Source organism: Boleophthalmus pectinirostris, unplaced genomic scaffold (assembly GCF_026225935.1).
Source record: "Boleophthalmus pectinirostris isolate CB_2022bp ecotype Guang Dong unplaced genomic scaffold, ASM2622593v1 HiC_scaffold_22, whole genome shotgun sequence".
NCBI lineage: Eukaryota > Metazoa > Chordata > Actinopteri > Gobiiformes > Gobiidae > Boleophthalmus > Boleophthalmus pectinirostris.
The window spans coordinates 10,707,093-10,730,728 of record NW_026571190.1 but is presented as its reverse complement, the minus strand read 5'-3'; the positions used below and the strand labels follow the sequence as shown (position 1 = coordinate 10,730,728).

At 37.7% G+C, this 23,636-nt stretch overlaps 1 protein-coding gene across 1 annotated transcript in view; it reads right to left on the bottom strand.

Moving 5' to 3' along the window:
- vegfc (vascular endothelial growth factor c) overlaps positions 1 to 15,659 on the bottom strand; it is an 81,746-nt gene extending 66,087 nt beyond the window's left edge. Inside the window, exon 1 of the mRNA XM_020932973.2 lies at positions 15,193 to 15,659. Within this exon, the coding sequence (XP_020788632.2) occupies positions 15,193 to 15,312 (120 nt within the window). The 5' untranslated portion in view covers positions 15,313 to 15,659. The remainder of the gene's footprint in view (positions 1 to 15,192) is intronic.
- Between the last annotated feature and the right edge of the window lie 7,977 nt (positions 15,660 to 23,636).

The following is a 23,636-nucleotide window of genomic DNA, read 5'->3' as shown; positions in this document are numbered from 1 at the left end:
CAAGCTGTGAGCTAAATACAACATCTGTGCGTCCATACTGAGAAATACAAACGCGTTCCTCTCTTTATGGAAACAATGCATCGTAATCACTGGCTTTTGGCAAACTCCGGCTAAGATAATAAACTTATCGTGCATCATAATGAGTTTTTAGACCTAGACTTTATACCTTCTTAGATGACATTTAACACCTGTGAAGTCAGATTGTTTCATTTGTCTTAAAGAGTCCACATGATGCTGTTTTCTGATCTATGTTATAATGTTGTTTCCTCATCACAAACATACATACAGTTGTGTTTTGTTTCATTCACACATGTTAAACAGACAAATCCTGAGTTCTTCTCTCCAACAGAAAACAGTGTGATGTAATGTAATACAGAAAGTGCTCCCTAGTGATTTTAAACCCCATAAAAATTCACGAGAATCATTTCGATGATTTCAGCCCTGGAATTGCCAATCTCTACTAAACAAAAAGTAAAAGACAGCTGTTAACTTGAAAACTACCACTTCACGACATTACGAGGTGGAACAGAGCATTTTCAGCTTTGGAGATGTAGACAGACTAAGGCTGTGTTCAGACTGCAGCCTGAAGTGACCCAAATCGTATTTTTTCGCCCCTATGCGATCTGTATCTGATCTATTAATGACAGTCTGAATGGCACAGATCCGATCAGATCAGATTTTTTTCAAATGCGACCCAGGACACTTGGATATGTGCTCCTAAATCTGATACATATCTGATCTTTTGACATGTGACTTCAGTCTGAACGGCCAGGTCACATTCATCCCACCTACAAGTCAGGCTCAGAGTCTAGTCAGTGGAGGGAAAGCGAGGTGAGTGAGTTACTTAATATTTGGGGGGATCGCTGTATTCAGGCCAAATTGGAGGGGCAAAGAAGCAAAGCAAAGAAATGGCCGAGAGCGGCTATGGCGGTTCTGGCTCCAGTGTCAATGAAAAATAAAAAGCTTGCGAGTCAAATACAAGTAGGCTAAAGACTCAAACAACCAAAGCGGCCATGGATGTGTAACCTGTCCATTTTACCAAGAACTGGGCCATATTTTGGGAGACAAGCTCAGCGTTTAGGCGACTTTCGTAAACACTGAGCTTGCTCGCTGCATGTGATGTCGTCGTGTCCTCCACGTTGATGTTTAAAGTTCACACTGGAGATCACATACAAGTCACGTTTAACTGAAAATGAAAATCCGTCCTGATTCAGTCCGTATGCGGTGCAAAAGTCCGGCATCGCAGTCACGGAAGTCACGTAAACGGGAAACGGCCGTTATCGTTTTTTTCCATTCTTCATTTAAACACAAAATCGAAAACTGAAAAAACGAATGGTTATCCGTTTTTTTCATTTTGGTTTTGGAGACAAATAACGAAGAAAACTTGTTTTTTTTTTTTTTTTTTTTTTTTTTCTTATTTTTGGTTTTATATTGAAAAACGAATGAACGAATGATACACGGATTCTAACTTCATAAGTGTTGTGTCTGAAATAGGAAATGAGCATGGGCGTGCTTCTACTTGTTCTATCGACTCCAGTTGACTGCAGCAGTTACTCTCTGTAACTGCTGCAGTGATCCTCATCATTTTGGTTTTAAAATATTCATATTAATCCTCTCTACATGATCCTGGTGATTTCATGTTGTTATTTTGCCAGGAAATAATTATTCCTAATACGAAACTTGGCTCCAAATTCACTCCTGAAACTACTGGAACCAAATGCTATTGGGATCTTTGAGATTCGAACCACGACAAACTGGTTGATAGAGTCCATATTAGACTATTTTCTGATCTGTGTTATAATGTCATTTCCTCATGATGTTTTTAAACTCAATACACCTTCTCAAGAATCATTTGAATGATTTTAGAGAAGGTGTATGGAGTTTGAAGTACACTTTGTTAGAAAGTGTAACACATGTATCCCAAAGTGACCAAAAGCATCTTTAAAAGAGAATTAAAGCTGGAAGAATCCATAATATGACTCTCTTCTTTAAATATTGAGTCATGTTTTTATCAAATCAGCATTAAAAATTAAGTTAGACAGATTTTCCATTTTATCTGCCAAGAGGGAAAATGTCACTGTAGAAATTATTTTTAACAGTTTTATTCAGCGGATAAATATGCTCACTCCCCTGTCAGACAAAATACTGGGTTTAAACTTTGTAGTCTATTGAGACATGAGAGAAAATTCCAATAAAAAGACTTAATTGCACATCACATTCTTCTGCCCAGTCTGGGGGGTTGTGAAATATGAACAACAAACACAGATGGACAGCAGGGAGGAGAGGAGGGGGCAGACGTGAGCCTAAAGAGATAATATTAATCTATTATTAGTTTATGAGATGAAGCAATTCTAAGTGTCTACAGTACAAATGAGTGGGCTGTGTTTTATCATCATGAAATATTCCAGAGTACATGGATGTTGTAATCTATAACTCAAATTAAAATGCTTGTTGTAACTAGATGGATTTGGGGGAGTTAGATAACGTCATTGTCGGTGCGTATGCCCATTAAAATATTCTTCTAGGCTAATTTGTATTTAGACTTTTAAAGTTGTATGGTGCTAGAGATGCCAATATTTAAAAGTCACTTAAAATTGATTCTTGTGAGCTTTAAGCCACGTTATAATGCTGTGACCTCCTCAGAAACATAACTGGAGTTGTGTTTTGTTTCATTCACACATGTTTGAGTAATCCTGCATTATTGGTCTGTCTACATCTCCAAAGCTCAAAATGTTCTGTTCCATCATGTGATGTCATGTAGAGGTAGTTTTCCAAGTTCCAAGTTAATCTACCTTTTACATTTAGTTCAAGAGAGATTGGCAGTTCCAGGGCTCCAGGTATGTTTTTGAGGAGCTAACAATATTCTATCATGCTGCAAAGCTCATAGGAGTAAATTCTGTGTAACATATGATCTTTAATTATTTGGAGTCACCGTGTTTTAGCCTGTCTTGTGTTGGAGCGCAAGGAATGACAAAAACTGTGTGTTAAACAACCAAATTCAAATCGTCTTTGCCCCAAAACCACTCTTGTCACAGTCTACATGCAGGTCAAAGAAACAAACAGTGCCAACTATAGACTGTAACTATCAGTATCATCTAAGTATAAGTATATATACTATATATAAGTAGCTCGCCAAGGGATTTCTGAATTACATGTAAGGTGCTGAATAAGTAAAATGATTAATTAAATGCCTGTTACCATTGTACGTGTTTTATTCTGATGCCTAACCTTCTACACTAATAAATGGATAATGGTTTATAGGTTTTTAACTGTACCTCATTTAAGGCTCACCGTGGCTCTCATGTTTACTCAATGTCTTGTGACCTCTAAAATTAGTAGCTCTCAGGCATTTTTGTTTTGTAAACGTAGCTCACCAAAGGAAAATGGTTGGAGACTCCTGTATGTAGATATATATATATATATATATATATATATATATATATATATATATATATATATATATATATATATATATATATATATATATATATATACATACATATACACACATATATATATATATATATACACACACACACACACATATATATATATATAATATATATATATATATATATATATATATATATATATATATATATATATATATATATATATATATATATATATATATATATATATATACCTGTTAAGTGTTGTGTCCCAAATAGGAAATGAGCATGGGCATGCTTCTGGCTCTACCGACTCCAACTGACTAAACATTGAAAAATTGTGGCCCCTCTCTCTGTAGCTGCTGCAGTGAGCCTCGTCATTTTGGTTTTTAAAATATTCATATTAAAGGTTGTATAGAGGATTTTCCAAGGAACGAGAAATCCAGCGACTGTTTGTCCTTTTTCAAATGTTGCGCATGCGTGAAACCACCCCCCTCCCCTACAGCTCCCTACGTAGAAACGCCTTCTCCCGCCTCCTCACTACGCCAGAAACAGGTTTGTTTACAGCCGGTGAGCTGCACATGACTTGTAAACAACTAACTACAGTGTTGGTTAGGCAAGGCGGAGAAGTGAGGAGCGGGGGAGCGGGTGTGTGGACATTTCGTTCGCGGACGAGAAGTGAGGAGCAGGGAGAAAGAGCGGAGCAGGGAGAGAGGAGAGAGGAGAGAGAGGAGAGGGAGCGGTGCGCGGAGATTCCGTGCCCGTAGAAGTGAGGAGAAGGGGGAAGAGCGGAACGGGCAGCGGGGACAGGAGTAGGAAAGGGGAGCAGAGAAGGTTGCGCGGAGATTCAGTGCGAATGAACTAGCTACAACACGCAGCAGCAAGCGGACTCTTTCTTTGCCTTGAAAATTACGTTTTCAGACATAGGATATCGCTTTCGTGTCCTGAAAAACGTTTGACTAGCTCTTGGAAATAAAGTACGTTTTCATAATAAGCAGAAGTTACCTGTCCAGGAGTAATTTGGCGACCAATGCGTCAGTCTTTAGACCCTGCGTCTGCTTCAGTCGCGCCATCGCTGGAATGAATCTACAAGAATCACCTTTAGTTTGGCTTCGCTGCTTTTCCCCTTGTCTTTCTCTTTCAGCGACCTCAAAAACGGACTTTCTTTTGCGGCTAACTGCTCCTGGATTCTTGTCTGCCATTGCAACAAACTTTGTGCTAACTGCGAGGAAGATATAGGTCAAAAAAAGCCGCTAAGAACTGTTGCATTGGTGGAGTAAACAGCGTCTGTGCGTCTTGCGTCTGTGGACTGCGTGACAGGCGTACGTAAACCACGTACCGGCGGGCGCGCAGGCAGGTCAGTTACGCTAGAAACGTAGGGAGTTTGATTGATAGCCTGTCAGCTAACAGATAACGAGGCCGTGTCGTTATCTATTGGCAAATGTTTAGCTGGCCCCACCACGTCCAGAGTTGATGAATTTTTATTCTCTTTTTTTTTGGTCATCATAATTACAAGGCTACTGCACCTCTATAATGCTATCATTGACAACTTGAAACAAAAAAAAAAAAAAAAAATCCTCCATACAACCTTTAATCCTCTCTACATGATCCTGGTGTTTTCATGTTGTTATGTTGCTAGTAAATAATTCTTCCTAATATGAAACTCGACTCCAAATTCACTCATATAACTACTGGCATCGTGAGCTTCATTTGACTGGAACCAAATGTTATTGGGATCTTTGAGATTCGAATCACGGCACAAACAGAGTGAAGCATTTCCTGTATTACCAAATGCCATCACGAGGTGGAACAGTGTTTTCTATTTGAGAGAAGAACTTATCCTAAATATGCAGAGTCTGAGTGTGAATGAAACAAAACTCAACTCCAGGCATGTTTGTCAAGAGGAAACAGCATCATAACATATCAGAAAATAGTGTATAATGGGCTGTTTAATTAAATAGTGGCAATCAAAGACATATTATGAAACATTATTTAATTGCATATAATATGGGTAAGTTTTTATATTCTCTCTTTCTGGTTGTTTAATGGACAAACTCTGAATGGATATCCTACTAATGAAAGAAGAGAGAGTGCAGTTATGATTTTGCCATTCCTCTTAAATATGTCCAAAGTTGGGTGTAATACTAATAATACTACCTCATTAACACTGTTGGGCAAGTTACTTTAAAACTGTAGTGCATTATGACTTGTTACTGTCATTTCAAAGTAATTCATTACATTACAATATTACTGCATTTAAAATGTAAGGCAAAACATTACTATTGCATTACTTTTAAGTTACTCTCACCAAAATAACTGTGAAGATGTGCTGTATATGGACTGAACCAGGACTAAACCAAAACTGAACTAAGACTAAACCAGGACTAAACCAGGACTAAACTAGGACTAACCAGAGCTGAACCAGGACTGAACCAGGTCTAAACCAGAACTGACCCAGGTCTAAACCAGGTTTAAACAAGGACTAAACCAAGTCTAAACAAGGTCTAAACCAGGTTTAAACAAGGACTAAACCAGGTCTAAACCAGGACCAATCCAGGACTAATCTTGGACTAAAACTTGGAATTTAGGACGGCACCTGAGAGAACCCCAAGTCCGTGGAACAGGATGTCTGCAAAGCGTGATCGGGCATCAGCTGCGGTTAGCGCCGTGGAGCACGGAGTTCTGCGTCGTTCCTTTCACTCACAGTTACCTGACGGTTTATTCATTTTTAAAACCCACCACTTCAATCCAGGTTAAAAAAGCATTGCAACACGTGTTACTGACATTTGTACTGACTAAAATATTTTTTTAAAATTTCCCTGTAATGCCTTACATTACTGCGTTACAGCAAAAAGCAATGGATTACAGTAATTTGTTATTTTTATAACGCATTACTCCCAACACTGCTCATTAAGTAGTTCTGGGACAGTACATGGAAAATAGTTATTCTCCTCACCATAATTTTGGCTCAAGCACTAAAGTTCGGGGCTGGAGGTCTGAATGTTAAAGGTTCTAATGAACGTTGTTATATATGTTTTAATGTCACTTCCTGCTATGCCAGAATGTATTGTGGACTTTGTGTGGTCATCTAACTGTACAAAAAACAGCCTAAGAATGCAGGATTAACATGTGAATGAAACAAAACACAACTCAAAGTATGTTTTGATGAGTTAACAATATTCCATCATGACTAAAGTCTTGAGTCAATTTTGGGTAATACAGGACCTTTAAACCTCAGTGGCACTGAAGACTTTCCCTTGAGTGACAAGATCAATACACATTATCATATCAAATCTTGGTCATCAATTCAACCTCTCAGCAGTCATCAGTCTGTTCAGCCAAACCTTTGGCTCTGAACCAATAACCCTTTGACATTTAGATCTCTCACCTCTGTGTTATGATTTCTATTTCTAAAGCAGAATCATCAGCCTCCTCAGCCTCTCCATCTCCTCCTCTTCGTCATCATGCTGAGACTGAATAATGCTGAACATTTATAAAACCTTTATTAGAACTTAATCCTCTCGGCTTAGATCGGAGCCGTATGCCCACTCGCACGCAAACCACATCAGAATTGGGACAAAATGGGGAAGCCTACCAAAATCTGTACAAGACTTAAAGAATTAAACCAGGACTTAAACTTTACCAAATCAAGTAAACTGGGCTCAAACCCTAACCAAACCAAAACAGCAAGTGTGAATTTACCCAGGCTAGAACATGCTTTGGGACTATACACAAAAAGAATATTTAACTCTATAAGACCACACACACTCTGGGAGTTGAACTTGTGACCTTGTTGTCCACTGTGTTATTGGACTATTGTACTTCCACTTTGTAATTAGGACAAAATGCAAACAGCTCATTTATATTTGGTATTACAAAGAATGTTATAATGGGTGTTTTAAGCAGACTTCACCATTACACGCCCCTAAAGCCTGGCCTGGTGTATGTCTACCTGCGTCAAAGCACTGAAAAACAACTACACAATCATAAAATGTTTTCCTTTAAAGGTTCCTTTAAGAATTGAGCCCAGAGTTAATGGTCTGAGACTGTAAAAACACACTTGTGTTGCAGGAGAATGTCAGGTAGGCAGGAAACAGAGCATTTTCACCTGAATGATAAGAACTACCAGAGACCAGGCCAAGTGCAGTTAAGGTGGAATGCTCCAGAACTAAATGGGATTGGAGCAAGTGTACATTTTATGTACAACAGAATGAGAGAAGAGAAGGGGACAAGTGTAAGAAAAGAATGTACTGTGATTTTAATTTTATTTTATTTTTTCTTTCTTTCTGCTCCTCCACTCTGTGATGTCATTAGTTGGTAATCCAATTCCTGGCTCTTTTTGATCACTAGACACTTCTGTCCAGAGGAGTGTTACTCCTCTCAAAGTGTTCTCATTGCAGGTATCCCACATTTAAAGCTAAATGCTACAGTGTTTTCAGTGATGTTGTCATACTCCCAGGTGGAGGCAAGAGAAAGTTTCCCCTATTGATAATATTGTGATTTTCCATTAAATATTCAAAAGGACAATACATAAGGGCTGAATGAATGAACATGATCATTTCTATTAGTGAGCAGACTCTAGATCTCTCTGTTCCAACACAACTCTGTATTCATATTCAGTTTAGCTTCACCCATCTGTATTAAAAAGGATTGTACTATGGAATGTTGTTGTTGATGTCATCTTAATCCTTTTTATGAACAATCATGGTGGTAATATTTACTGTGTGTACTTTAATGTAAGATTTCAAATGCAAAACAGTTAGAAATCTGGGACTCAGAGACTTGGACACTGGAAGAAAATGTAAACTCCACTACATACAAAATAAAAGAATGTTACGAAGGCACTACTAGTGGTGAATGGACACTATGGCTTAGGCAAGTGGGTATTTTGACCAAATCATGATTTTTATGCATATTCTCCAATTCCAAGCTGTATAAACTTTAATTCGAAGTGGATTTAAGCAGATCCAGTGATGTGTATTTGTCTAATGTGGCCTAAAGAAATCCACACTCTATATCAAGGTGTGCAGAATTATTAGGCAGCTTCGTTTCCTCAGACAAAATGGGCTAAAAACAGAGATTTAACTGACTCTGAAAAGTAAAAAATTGCAAAAAGTCTTTCAGAGTAATGCAGCACTCTTGAAATTGCCAAGATATTGGGGCATGATCACGTTTTGTTGCAAATAGTCAACAGTGTAGCAAGAAACATGCTGAGAAAAAAAGATGCAAATTAGACAGCAGGCACTCATTATACTCCAACTCTGTCATACTCCAGAACTGCTACGTACCTGTGCCCAGAAGTACAAGGTGTTCAGTGCTCAGAGACATGGCCAAGGTGAGGCTGAAACCAGACCAACACTGAACAAGAAACATAAGCTGAAACATCAAGACAGGGCCAAGATATATCTGAAGAAAAAATTTTCAAAGGTTTTATGGACTGATGAGATGAAAGTGACTCATGATGGACAAGGTGGATGGGCCCGTGGCTGGATCAGTAATGGGCACTGAGCTCCACTTCAACTCAGACGCCAGTAAGGTGGAGGTGGGGTACTGGTATGGGCTGGTATTATTATTAAAGATGAGCTTGAACCTTTGTTGGACCTTTTCGGGTTGAAGATGGACTTAAATGAATCCCAAAACCTGCTGGCAGTTTTTAGAAGACACTTTCTTCAAGCAGTACAGGAAAAACAGCATTTTTCGAGAGGACTATGATTTTTATCCAGGACAATGCTCCATCACATGCATCAAAGTGGTTGACCAGTAAAGGCCTTAAAAATGAAAAAGTAATGACAAGGTTCCTTCCTCACCTGACCTAAACGGAGACCTACAACTGAGAACTTGTGGGTCCTTCTTAAACAGGGAGATTTACGGTGAAGGAAAACAGTCCACTCTCTGAAGGCTGTGGTGGGAGCTGCACAAAAGTTGATCATCAATAGATCAAGAAACTGACAGACTCCATGAATGAAACACTTATGACCATTACTGAGAAGAAGACTGGTTGTATTGGTCACTTTATTTTATTTTATTTTTTAATACCAGAAATGTGTATTTGTACATTTTGAACTGTTTACGATTCTGACAGATGAAAATAAACAAGTAAGATGGAAACATGTTCACCTTTCATTTAGCTGCCTAATAATTCTGCATATTCATATTTGTTATTAATAATTTGTTTTGGTTTTACTTTGTTTTTAAACATGCTTTTGGACACTAAGATAAGTATGTTTCTAATGTCTACATTTGGAGCACACGCTTTTTAAATGAGCTTGAACTGAGTCTTATCTGTGACACAACTAAACTGGCACAATTTAAACAAGGCATTTTTGTGTGCTAACTAGAAGACAACTTTGGATTAATTGATTAATGAAACATGTGTGAATGAAGTAAACACAAGTCAGGTCAAGATTATAACATGGTTAAAACCTTCAACAAGTGAATTTTCCAAAATATGTGTTATTTAAAAACATTTGCCCAGCTGACAGAAATACATTTTCTGTTGCAAGAATGTTAAACTCTTTCCACCATAACTAAGATCACAAATGAGATATTCACCAGTCTCCAGTCAGTATTTTTAAAAAGGAGTTGCACAATTCTCTTTGGTGCATGCAGAAAGAGTTCGTCCCATGGGCAAAGCTAAACACAGAAATCCAAAGAAAACATGGAGAGTTTTGACCAGAGGGAACAAAATAAAAAAAAAGAATACTTTTAAGATAAATAGGACTGAACAAGGTTGGCTGGAACTAAGTAGGGTTTTTCCTTTGAGTTGGGCCAAATGCAGTAACTCAAATGAGGAGCATCCAGACTGAACATGCTGAGTTTGGAATTGATGGAGATTCTCTTACAAGATCTTAACATGGAATGGTTGTCATGAGCTACAAAACAAGACCCTGACCTGGGGCTGACTGAAATGGTAAAAAATAACATAATAATCGCAAATGTTTTCGTCATATTGATTGGTTTTGATTTTTGATTTGATTTTTCTTTGAAACTGGCTTGAAATATTGACTTCTGGAACATAACTTTAGATCGTCAACGCAAAAAAAATAGTTATATCTTTCTCCAAATTTTGCGTCAAACCACATGCTTGGATTGGCTGATCTTTGACAGTTAGACATGACTGAATCTTAATCTCGAATAAAATTGGATTAATTGCACAACGTTACAATGAATTAATGCCTTACAGAGTACATATTAAAACAGAGACCGTAGACCACAGATCACACAGCTCTTTTCAAACATCATGTTCAAAAAGACCCCAGCCTGCTCAGATGTGGAGACTGTGGTGATTTTTATGCAGTCAATTTTCCAACAAATGTTTGAAACGAAGGATTTTGTTCACTGGAAATTGTAAACAACTCCAGGAGTATTAACATTTGAGAGAAGACTGAAATCTGAAAGGTTAAACTAATACAAGAATGCATTTTGGTCTAAACTACAGGTACACGACCATAGTTTGTTTTTTGCAGAGAACGTTCTATTAAAATGTCATTGTGATTTGATAATTACACCAACTCAAATTACACATTTCAGGTTATAACTGGACTGATTTAACCCAGGGCAGTGTACTTTCTGGCTTCTCATACCAGTACCTTTGGATTGAAAATGACTTACGTTTGGGAGTTGAAACATCTTGATTTAAAATTTAAAAAACGAATTATACCTTTTACTTATTTCTCACTTCCAGAAAAGTTGCATAGATCACCTTTAGAGGAAATTATAGTGTGCCATAACCCCGACCCACACTTTCCTTTAAGGTATCTATGACTAAAACACACTTCAAGATCATTAAATTTAAGATTTTACAAAAATGTTTTTTTTTTAAATCTCCCAGTTTGGTCATTTTTCAAGTTTAAGATATAAAGATTGATAAGAAACCACCTTTATTTTGTTGAAATAATGTTTAAAGTCTCAGAAAAATGTGTGTTTTACATGTGAACTCTCTACTAACTGTAATTTTCAACAAATGTTCCCACCTTTCTTCTTTTTGATTGGTGAAAATCTGTAATTTCAATTTACAACAGGAATCATCCCATCAAATTGAGTCAAAATGAAAAAATAAAAAAAGTCTATCATACGCACTTTAATTTCATCACTGTATGTACTGCCAGCATCTAGAAACTCGACATTTTCTACAAAACGGCCTTGAATTCCCCTTTTAATCCACATCCTTTGACAGGATGAAGTATTACTCCAATAATTCCCTTAAACATCCACTACAGGTCTTTTCAGGTGAAGGACTGTCCGAAGTGAGAGAAAAAGAGAGAAAGGGAGGGAGGGAGAGAGAGAAAATATAGTGAGGGAGATGCAGAGGAGAAGAACAAAGAGAGAGGAAGAGGATAAGGAGATGTGAGAAAGTGTGTAATGAGAGATAGAGCAGGAGAAGAGAGGGAGGAGAGGAGAAGGTGAGGGTGAGAGGAAGAGCGAGGCTGAAAGAAAGACCAAGCAATGGAGAGAGAAAGAGTGAGGGGGAGAGAAATAGAGAGAGAGAATAGGGAGAGAGGAGGAGAGGATAGACAGTGTGTGAGGGACGATGAGGAGAGTGAAAGAGAGAGCTTATCTTCCTCATTAAAATGATCAAAACCTGGTCATCCTCTACTGGTCACTGCCCTCCCGCTTGTGCCTTTCCTACAAAAACTATATTTCATTTTTTTTACTTAACTGAAGATTAAGATCAAGCCAAGTTTTATTTTTGTTTATAGAACTGATATTTTTAGTATCAAAATGAACCACTAACCATTTCTTAAAAGCCATTGGCACAGATGATACTAACCGCACAGAGCAGTACTTCCAGTGTTATCGATTCCATAAAGTTGAACAGAATGTTTTGAGCTCACATATTGTTTTATTATTCAATAATCAAAAAGTGCACTGTTAGCATGGTAGTTGTTATTAAGTTTATCACGATGCCAAAATGGTGCTCTTGTGGTCTCTGAAAGTTTTTCCAATGCACTTACAAAGTCATTGTGGTGAATAATTAGGATGCTCGGAATGCATGAGAAAAGTTAGGAATAACTTTGGACCAAAGCAAACCATCAGTTAAAATGCTCTGCTTTTCACGGATTTAAGAGAAGAAAGAAATCAGTTATAACACCTTCAAGCTCAATTTTCATATTCTGCAAGCAAGTCATAACACAGAAACAACAACGCCAAACTCTGAAACAAAGAATGATGCAAGCAAAAATATAAACTTACTGACTAAATAAGTCTAAACAAGCTAAAACTTCATGATTAGTACTCACTTTATAATAATTACACTTTAATTAGACTTAATAAACAAGAACAAATAAATTCACAATAAACAAATAGTTTGGTAGAAATTATTCATAATTACTAAGGGGTTATAAATTAAGGTTACAGAATGAATTAAGTAGGGATCCCCTGGATCATTCTAACTAATCTATTTGTTCATTATAACCTTGTTCATGCTTTCTTAGAGCTAATTAAGGTGCTATTATTAAGTGTTTCTTTATTTTTATTATATCTCATAGTTTCACACTACTAATTTTGCATAACTTTTTTCTTTTTTTGCAGTGTCCCGTCGAGACTGGCTGCTCCTGAAGCCACACACACACTTGACCCCGTGACCTCTGTCTTCATTGGGTTCTTTGTAGAGCTAATTTCAAAACACTTCACTCTAATCCTCCCCCTCCCAGCTTCTCTCTCTCTCTCTTTACTTCTCCTTTTTCTCTCTCCTTTTTCTCTCTATCTCTCTTTTTTTTATTTTTTTGGCTATCTCCCTTCCTCTCTCTGCTTTCCTCCCTCTCTTCATCTCTTCTCTCTCTCCTCCCTGCATCTCTCTCTCTTTTTTTCTCTCTCTCTCCTCTCTCCCGCTTCACTCTCTTTCTTTATCCTTTTCTCACTCTTTTCATAAACGTTTACAAACTTCATTTTTTGTGAGTTCAGCCTGAGGACCTGGCAGCACTTAAAAGAGAGGTGAGATTTCCATGGTGTATCAATCCAATGCATTATGGGATGTGACAATACAAGGGACTAATCATACACTGGCAAATACAGAGAGTGAGGGCAAGTAACCGGCAAGGAGAAATAAAAATGTTTGAAAAAGGTTACATTTTTAAGCAAAAACATATGTCAGTTAACTGTAGAGTTGTGAATTATTCTAGTTTGATAATATTGATGAATATTGATAAATACTATTCAATTTCAGCTTCTTTTAAAATTTGAAACAAGTACCCAGTAGATTACAAAGTGCTCACATACCCCCAGTGGTCTCTGTACTGTATGTTTTTTGTTTGTTTGTTTGTTTGTTTGTTTGTTTTTAATGGCCTATTCAGCCAAAGATTGCAAATCAGCTTCTAAAATTGTGTAACCAGTAGGACATACACTCATTTACCCAACCAAAATCTCACTTTAAAGCAAACCTTTTATGCAAAATGGACTTTTTTGAGCTTTAAACCATTCTATAGTTGTTTCCCCTCACCATTTCCTCTCCTGAAGTTGTATTTGGAGTGATTTGTGTATGTCTGAGCAATGTTTAATTACTAATTTTCAAGATGCCATATTTACAGTCAACCCCCATTTTCACCACCTACTGCTCTTTACTTGCTTTGTTCTCTAATTTTATTTTCTTAATCAGTGATATCCTTACAGTTTGGCAGCATTGTGTAGTCATTTTTGAACAAATGAAAAAAAGAAAACTCCACTACTTGCTATCCTGATGTGCAGCTATCCATCGGAGGTGCCAACAGCGACACTACTCTACTGTTGTGATGATGTTTACGGCAACGTGAGCTCCCATTGTACACCACAGTTTTCTAACATATAAGTCAGCAGACTTGTTTCTTTTATTAGGTAGTTCTTGGTGAATATTGCAACTTAAAATGTGCAAGTTATAAAATAATGATCCACGGGTGTCAGAGATTATATCTGTAAAGCAGAAACAAGCACAATAGCAGACAGATTCAAAGTCTTCTCCGTAGACCTGATTTGTTCATGTGTTAGTGTTAACTCAATTATTCATTCAATTCAGCCTAAAGCCATTTGACTATAGTCATTTATTTTACTTACATATGCACATATTTAATGTTTATTTTTAGCTTGATTTCTGAAGGCTATATCTCTATACTCAACTGCACTTCTTCAACGCTTTCAGCACCTAGTTTGGAGAAGCAGCCATGAGCAATGTGGCTTCATGTTGTGTTATGGTTACCAAGAGACCATGGTGAAAACATAATTTATAACCAGCAGTTGTATGCCACTGTGTATTCATCCCAGACAATATTAACATAATATTTAGTCAATAGAGCAATCAAATAGACTTGGAATACCTGTTTAACCCAATTCAAATAAACACTATAAAACTTGGCACAGCTCCTTTCTTCCTCCCCACACATTTATCATGTTGTATGGAATAATGTCAAAATAGACTATAATTAGAGCATTCGTAGGCTTTCATTCTTAAAAATAACCTATGCTCTGTCAACAATAACAGCATATTTCAATGTTTAATTTAGCCAAAATTAGCATGATTGTCGTGCGTAATTTGGAAAGCAAACCTTTCAATTTACGCACAGCTCAGGCACAAATGTATTTCTCCAATAAATTAGTCAAAAAATAGGTATGACGTACACCGTTATCTAATATCTAAATAAAATTCCAGTAGATCCAACGCAAACCCCGTGAATCCTTGAAATAGGCTAGCCTAGTAAGCGAAACTCATTCAGCAACCCACGCATTCTTCACAGAGACTAAATACTAGAAGGTCAAATTGATCACACGGGAAAATGCACACTTAAAGCCGTTTAAAAAAAAATAAATATTTCATTATCATTAATTAACTTACCGGCTCGTCACTGGACTCCTGTTCGTAATAATCATAATAGTCGGAATGGCTCAAATCCGTGCTGGCGAAGTTTGCGTAAAGCAGATAAGCCAATAAAAAAGTTATTCCCAATAGGTGCATGTTTATAAAGTCATCTAAATGTTTACGATCCACGAACCACAAAAAGAATGGTGGATTTTAAAATACCCTCCCCGGCATGCGCGCTCCCCTCGCCGTGTGTCGCTGTCCAGACCGCTCGCTCATTTGCCCCCTCGCTGCGTGTGTGCGTCCGAATGAAAACGAGAGATGTCTGGCTGCTGTCCACAGGAGTTCGTCTCGCCAAATGTTCGCTGGTGGTGGTGGTTGTAGTGTCCTTAAAGTGAATGAACCGTGCGTAAATGATGAGGGGATATGAAGCAAGAGAAACCGGTGAAATTACGCAAACCGTGCGTAAAAGTGTCCACGGGCTGAAATGACAGGGTGGTTAGTGGGCTTCCTTCAGAAAACAACTGTCTGAATGTTTGAAAATGTGATGTAGAGTTTGGGAAAGTTTGTGCGTAATGGGCATTTTCTTCCGACCCCTGTTGTCAGCAAACAGAACTGCAGTCGAATTTGTGAAAAATAAAGCAACAGTGCTCACCTACACCTGTCCTGTTACAATTACTGACTATTGTATTGTATATAAATAACAGTGGGTTTATGTATTTGGGAGAATAATCACTTTACACTATCATTTGGTTTCTCAAATTCCACAAAATTGGTGACATGATCAAGTCCTTTACTGGTTAGAAATAACAAGTTGTGTCTTGGAGCAAGACCTAATCAACTCTGTACCTTTGTTAGTGTTAACCAAGTGTATACTTTTTAGGTTAAAGGTGCAATATGTAACTTTTCTGATGGAGGATCTACCACCTGCTAACTTCATAGAGATGTTATTACTTTGCCTGAATGTTCCACAATCTTGCATTTATTCACTTTCATGCATTACTTAATAATACATTTAAAAGCATGCATTCTTACCTGAATGTCTCCATGGAGATGGATAAGTTTAATGGAACATTCTGGCAAAAACAACATGTAGAGATGGTGGTAGACCTCCCACCAGAAAAGTTACATATTGCGTCTTTGAAATTAAGTTTTGGATTCCATCTCTGGAGAAAGTCTCAGAGAGATTTGTCCATCAGGCTTGTGTCTGGACTGCCATCTGAGCAAAAGAAAATGTTTGACAATCTTATATTTTTTCACCCTATTGTTGCCTGAATGATGTAGTGTTAAAAAGTTTCAAATATCTATCAAAATTTCAAATCTGATCTCAAAATCACACAACTTATGGCCCACGTTTGGGTTGTCACGACAACCCCATGTGCAGAAGCAGAAACACTGGGCTCGGTAGGGGGTGTCTTAACGGAGAATCAAGTATGTGTCAGGGGGCTGCAAAATGTTCCAATGCTTCAGCAAAAAGTGATTTTCCAAAGAAAATGGGCTTTTGTGAAACGTGTGTCTTTTATTCTTTTACATTTCTTCCTGCCTCCATGGAGATGTTATTGCTTTGTATCCACAGTATGGCACAAAACTTATCACCAATGATGCCACCAAGCCAAATTACAGTTCACATCTGTGAAGAGGCAATCCTGTTCTCAGTAAGAATGCATGTTTTTCTACAGTTTTTCTGTTTTGACCAATAAAAAACACCTGTAATTTAAAGCATGATTCAGTGGTAAAAAATTTAATAAAATGAAAAATTCAAACATTTCTCTTTTAAGTATTTGTCCAGAGATTTTGAGTTCTGCTAAAAGGCTACACATGTGCACTAACTATTAAATAAACCAAAATCACTTTTTTTCAGATATTGCATATATTCCGCTGTTTAAAGTGCACTGTGTAACTTCTCTTTTACCCTTACGCTTATCTATCTCAGTGAAGACAAACACTGGGCCTATTTACTTGTGACATCTGTGCAGAGGAGACCCTTAGACTCTTAGTAAGAATGCATGCTTTTCAGTGTATTCTTGAGCAATAAAAAACTCCTAAGTTGTATAAATTCACGCTGAAGTAGTTTAATGCCGTACAGTGGAACATTCAAGGCAATAAAACAGCATCTCCATTTAGACTGTTAACATCCATTTAGTTAACATCCATTTTGTTTGAGATTTCAGAATACCTTACAACATATTTTGGCACTGTTTGCTATTTTGTGTATTGTGTCACTACGGTAACTGCTGAACATTCCACCATAGACATCCATGCAGTAAAAGACTAACACAAACGTAGTCTTTACATTTGTCACTTCATGGTCTGGGAGGCTCTGGGAACTCTGCACCTGCGGACCTCTACAACAATGGAGAGACTGAGAAGAAAAGGAGAGAAAGAGGAAGAGAGAGAGAGACTAGGGGGCAGATAGAAGGTGGGAGAGGGGGTGGTGGGGGCAGAGAAGGACAGAGAGATAGGAAGATAGGACAAAAGACTGATAGGAGAGGGAGAGGAGTGGCTACAAGAGAAAGAATGAGAGAGGAGCAACTAAGAGGAGGGAGAAAGATGAGAGTGAGAGGTAGAGAGGAAAGTGGGAGAAAAGGGGGTTGAGAGAGAAGGGACAATAGGGAAAGGAGGGAGAGAGAGAGAGAGAGAGGCAACTGTGAGGAGAAAAGAGAGAGGGAAAAAAGAGTAAAGAGACGGTATGTCTAGAAAGAGGAAGGGAGTACATGAGAGAGGAGAGAGAGACTATGCAAGTGCATGTTTCTGTGATCAGTTATGTTCCTTATTTCAGATTTTATTCAACATTTTACATTTCAGTCCCACCTGATATGTCTATTTGAACAGAGTTGGATAGAGTAGCGAAACACATTCAACACTTCAAAATAATGACTATTCAGGTAGAAGTAGTGGTCCATGAAATTACCCAAGTAAGAGTAAAAAAGTATTTGCGGAAAGTTCTGCTCAAGTTAGATTAACGCAACATCTGATTTATCAGTTAAAGTTCATGGATGAGCAAAAACATTTTCCCTCTAAAACTTTTGTCCAGTTGACAGAATGGAATGGATTTCTTTTGCTATGAATCCTATGACTCAGGGATTACACAGACCTTGAAAGTTCTTGTAATTGTCAGGACAAAATGTTAAATACTGCACAAATGCCTGTATTTTTAAAGGATGAATCACAAAAATTGTCAACTAAATCATATCTGAAGTAGAGGTTCAAGAAACCAAATGTTCAAATCATTTCATATTGTCAGTATAAAGCTTTTGTCACTTAGATTTACTCACAGTAAGGAGAGCAACCAAAACTTTTATTTAAGTTTTACTAATTCAATCCGAATATTTTTCAAGTAGGAGTAAAAAGTATGCTGCTTCATAGTAGTCTTTCTTTACAAACATACTCAAGTAAATGTAACTGAGTAAAAGTAACTGAGTAAACATTCTAAACATTTCCTTTTAAGGTTGAGTCCATATGTGTGTCAGCTTATGTGCTCTCTGTTGTAAGCTGACACGGTTGCACAGATGTGGGGCACTGTGCTCCACTGGCTCTGGTCTAATGAATGAGGAGCTCAAACAAAGAGCTTATCTGAGGAGAGCAGCTTTCTCTCAGATCTGCCTCAGGTCTGCCTCAGGTCTGCCTCAGGTCTGCCTCAGGTCTGCCTCAGGTCTGCCTCAGGTCTGCCTCAGGTCTGCCTCAGGTCTGCCTCAGCTCGCCGTGTTTGCGGACGTTACTCATTGATCAGAGCAACTGTGTAGACTTAACCCGGACACTATCGATCCACAAGGGACTGGTCAATGAAGCTCTATTGCTCAATAAAGCAGACTATATAGGCTGTGCAAAATGTATGTAAAAAATTAAGAAGCATTTGAACAAAATCTGATCATTTCTATAAAGTTTTGGTAACATTTTACAATAATAATGTCACCTTACTTAGCCTTCACGAAGCCTAAATCAAATATTTTAAGACTGAACCAGGCTTTTACCCCTTAATTTAGTATTATTAATAGGAGTGCAATGATATCCAAGTCTCACGATACGATATCGTCACAGTATGAACCTCACTGTACGATATTTATTGCGATATCATGGGAAAGCTCATGATATGGTGGGGAGGCTCATGATTAGGGATGTAACAATATCCAAATCTTTCAGTACGATATTTTCACGATATACATCTCACGGTATGATATTTATTGCGATATTTTGTGGCCAACACTGTTAATATGCTACTTTTTCCTCTTAAAAAGCCTTGACAAGACTTAATCCAAAGAACTAAGACTTAAAAGTGCTCAGAACTGTTATTTCTTCTTGTAGTCTACGCTGAAAAGAAGCAAAGGATCATGGTCTATGTAGTTCCCTCTGTCTTTTTTTAGCTATTGCTGCACCATAACTCTTCATTTAATTTGTGATGGTCCACGATATTATTGTGAGAACATTGACGAAACGATATCATGATATTTCAGTTATTGTTACATCCCTAATTATTAATAAATCAGTGATAAATAAGTAAGTGTCGTCACGATACTAAAATTTCAAACTGGATGTCGATACTAAGGAACAGACTCAATACCAAAACCAATTCTGATACCTTGATCATAATAAAAAATACTCTTTAAACTTTATTTATTTATGTAACTGTGTATTTATGTATGTATTCATTTATTTATAGTACTTTTACCATGTAGTCATATATCTGTGTAATCCGTCAGTCGTCCAGGTAGGTTCTATAGTGGTCCAGTGGCGTATACTGGTCTAATTATCTTGAGTTCATTCTAAAGCTATTCAGGAAAGGTTCATTTCTGTTAAGTTCACTTCATACTTTCAGTTCATTTCATGCCAAAGTCACCAATTTAGGGTAAATATATTGTTATTTAATGGTACACTGCGAAAATTATCTAGTGGAGAGTCTGCTATGTACTTATCTTCATGAAGATGTTATTGCTTTGCAGGGAATGTTCCATGGTATGACATTAAACTTAGCTATCTAGTGTTTATTCATTACAGGTGTTTCTATTGCTCTAAAATACAAAAATTCCTTCTGGGAATAGGGGCGACTCTCCACAGATCTGAACTGTAATGTAGTGTAGTGTTATTACAGATAGGTTTAATCTATACTGTGGAACATTCTAAACAAACCAATAACATTTCCATGGACACAAGGCGATGAACAGTCCACTAGAAATTTTACGCAGTGCAACTTTAATTGCATTTTTATTCTGCTGCCTGATACAGTATTTTTTATTTATTTATTTAATATTTGCTTGGTTTAAAAAACAAAAATAACAATTCAGAAGTGTTGAAACGGGTAAAAAATGCACTTCTAGTGGTAAGAAAGTAATTATACAAGATACATATTGCTAAACAAGGCATGTCATTTATCAAGTATGTTTCATTCACACATTGTCTTTTGCTAAATTGTTTTTTGTCTGAATCCAAAACTGTTGTGACAGGAAAAGAGGCAAATCGTAAATGTTTGTGCATAGAGCCAAACCCAATACAAGCTAAAGCATATAAGCTGTGCAACCAAACAATCTTGTGTGTTAAGATTTCTCATTTCATTTGAGCAATTTTTCATTCTGGAGAAGAAAAATGAACTCCACAACATGAATCGACAAAACAAGCCTCTGAGACAGTTTCTTGGACAGGCCCTCTGCTTTTGCACAACAGTAAAGACAGACATATTTATCCATCTGTCGACTCGCACACTGCATTCAGACTGTGTCATGTTGCCATTGGACGGACGCACTGAATATCTGAATCTGAGTTTGTGTCAGTTCTGTGACTGGAATAAAATCAGGGGGTATCACACTTCTATGGAGCATTAATTACTTGAACATAGTTTTCGTATTGCAGTCTGGATTTGGTGGCAGAGCTTCAGACAGAACAGTGACTTCAGTTTAGTGTTGTTCGTGGATAATGTTTGTTTTCTGTATTCTTTTTTTGTTGTTATTTTTCATTTCTAATTATGTATTTTTTTTTTTATTATTTATTTATTTAAGATTATCATTTTCAAGTACTGTAATATGTATTTTGTAATATAATTTATGAAAAGAAAAACATATTTGCATCACCATGTTATCTTTTGTTGATCTGTAAATACTGTATTTGTCAAAAACAACATATTTTAAAAAAAAACCTTACAGTTCTGTTTTTGATGCTTTGTCTGCTCGCTGAAGGGTCAAAGAGGGTAGGCTTGTCGGCTGAACCTTAGACAAGGTGCTCATCATGAGGAGGGTTCGACTAGTATTTGAAATTTGCCTGACCAGCCAGTCACTACTACAGTCCAATGAGGTTCATTTGGTCTTCCGATAATTTTTGTTATAGGATTATTTTTTTCAGATCAAGAGTTAGTTTTCATACCTGACAGTTTCGACTGCTATCTGCGCTCTTCCTCGGAGTGGTCACATGATGTTGCTGTGACCGTTCAGCTGATTTCTACAGGTTTTGGTGCTATCTTCCTACCAACCTACGCTCACACACACAGCATACTGTCTTGAAGAAGTCACATTGCAGATGGCACTGTCGTCCTGCCTCCTCAGGAAGGAAGACAGCACCAAACCCTGTAGAAATCAGCTGACCGAACACGTCACAGCAGTTGAAATAGTCAGAAAACAAACAGTCAACATTCAGTTCGAATCCAGGAGGAACTTATTCAGGCTAGCGCCACCTAGTGCCTCTGCTCAATTTAATTTCTCTCCAGTAACTAGATCAGGAATCAAAATACAATCGACGGTTCACAAAAACCCCGGAAGTGCAAGTTCGGGCACCAGCCAATCAGCGAAGAGCCATACATTCTGTGTTGGCAACGATTCCTGAGATCGAGGATTTAAAGCCAGAATAAAGAGAATGTTTGGTGAATTTTATCAAGGGGAAAGACCTTATTGCCCTTCTTCCTACGGGATTTGGGAAAAACTTAATATACCAGTTAGCCCTGTTAGTGGACACATTATATACGTCACGACCAAATAGCAGCGATTGGTTAAATGATGAAAAGTACCCGTCTATTGTCGAGCGAACAAAATCTAATGCTACGAGGTCAGGAAGGTTTGTACGAAGTGAAATGAAGTAAAACCAGCTGATGAATCAGGCTAGGAGGAACTGGAATTGACCCATAGAGCGTGAAAAACCTCCGTACTAACCACAGATGCTAACTTGTCTGTCTCTCAAATGCAGAAGACATCTCCTCTCAAAATTCTTGTTACATTCAGCCACAATATTTTACAGTGTTTCTTTTACCTGATACAAGTAATAGTTTGGCGTTTCGATTGTTGATTCTGAGAAAATCTGTGTTTTTCTTAGTCCTTTATGCTTTTGTTTGTTTGTTTGTTTGTTTTCTCCTGAATGGCATGGGTCTCTCTGATTGGTTAATCTGCCTGTCAATCACACTCTCTGAAATCGGGAAGACAGAATACGGCAGATCCTGACATCTTTGTAAAGTTTTGTCAATGCATGTGGTCCTGGCTAGACAGGTAAGTTCGGGAGACAATTCAGTATTACTCAAACTTGCATAAATGATTCCAAAAATGCTTTAGATATGTTTTTGATGAGGAAACAATATTATAACATGGTAGAAAGCTCAAAAAGTTTACACACTCTGTCTTTGTTATGACATGTCTCAATGGACCTGAATCTCTTCTGATCTTCACTAGAACTACAAACATAATTCTGACATACTATGAGATATTTTATACAAGTGTTCCACCACCTGACAGGGGCAGAGTGGTAAATGAACCCATCCCCAAAAGGTCAAAACCTCCAGCAGACCAAGGCTATGGGAAAACACCATCTGCCTCGACGTCAGAAAGGTCAAAGGTTATATAGTCATCAACTGGTTCACTGTGGAAACAAAACTCAGAAGGGAGGTTAGTTACAGTAGCCTTCACATCATCACATGGCCTTTATAAGTCTATTTTTCTTTCACAATTTAGTTCAGTGGGACAAACATGCATGACAAACTCTTGAATTAACTATTGTATTCTGGTATAAATAAGGCAAACAGCCATTCTGAGAGTATGCAAAAACACCCTTGTGAAATATTGGCCATGATGACATCTCTGCCTATTGCTAACAGACCCTATTTCATTGGAGAAACTTGGAAGACATCAGCCACTATCGAGCAACACGAATCATGGAACTGGAGTGCCAGCCATTTTGAGACAGGCCAGAACACTTTCAATAGTTTCGCTTATAAGGAAAGAAATGTGCAAGAGCTTTGATACTAATAGCATCCATTCAGGGTATATATATGTCACTGAAGTGGTTTTTAGATTGATTTGGCGTTTTTTTTTCTCACAAATTGCAGTGTATTTCTGCCACCCTCCCACGCGACAACGAACTAAAGCCTGATACAATGATGACGTGGCACCTACACCTATGACTCGTTTGATGTAGCAGAAGGTGCTTCGCACCCATGCCCCTGCATGCTTCGGTGGAGCGGGGGAGCTGGACGCGGTGCTTGCGCTTCATCCTCCTCAAAGTCCTCATTTGATTCC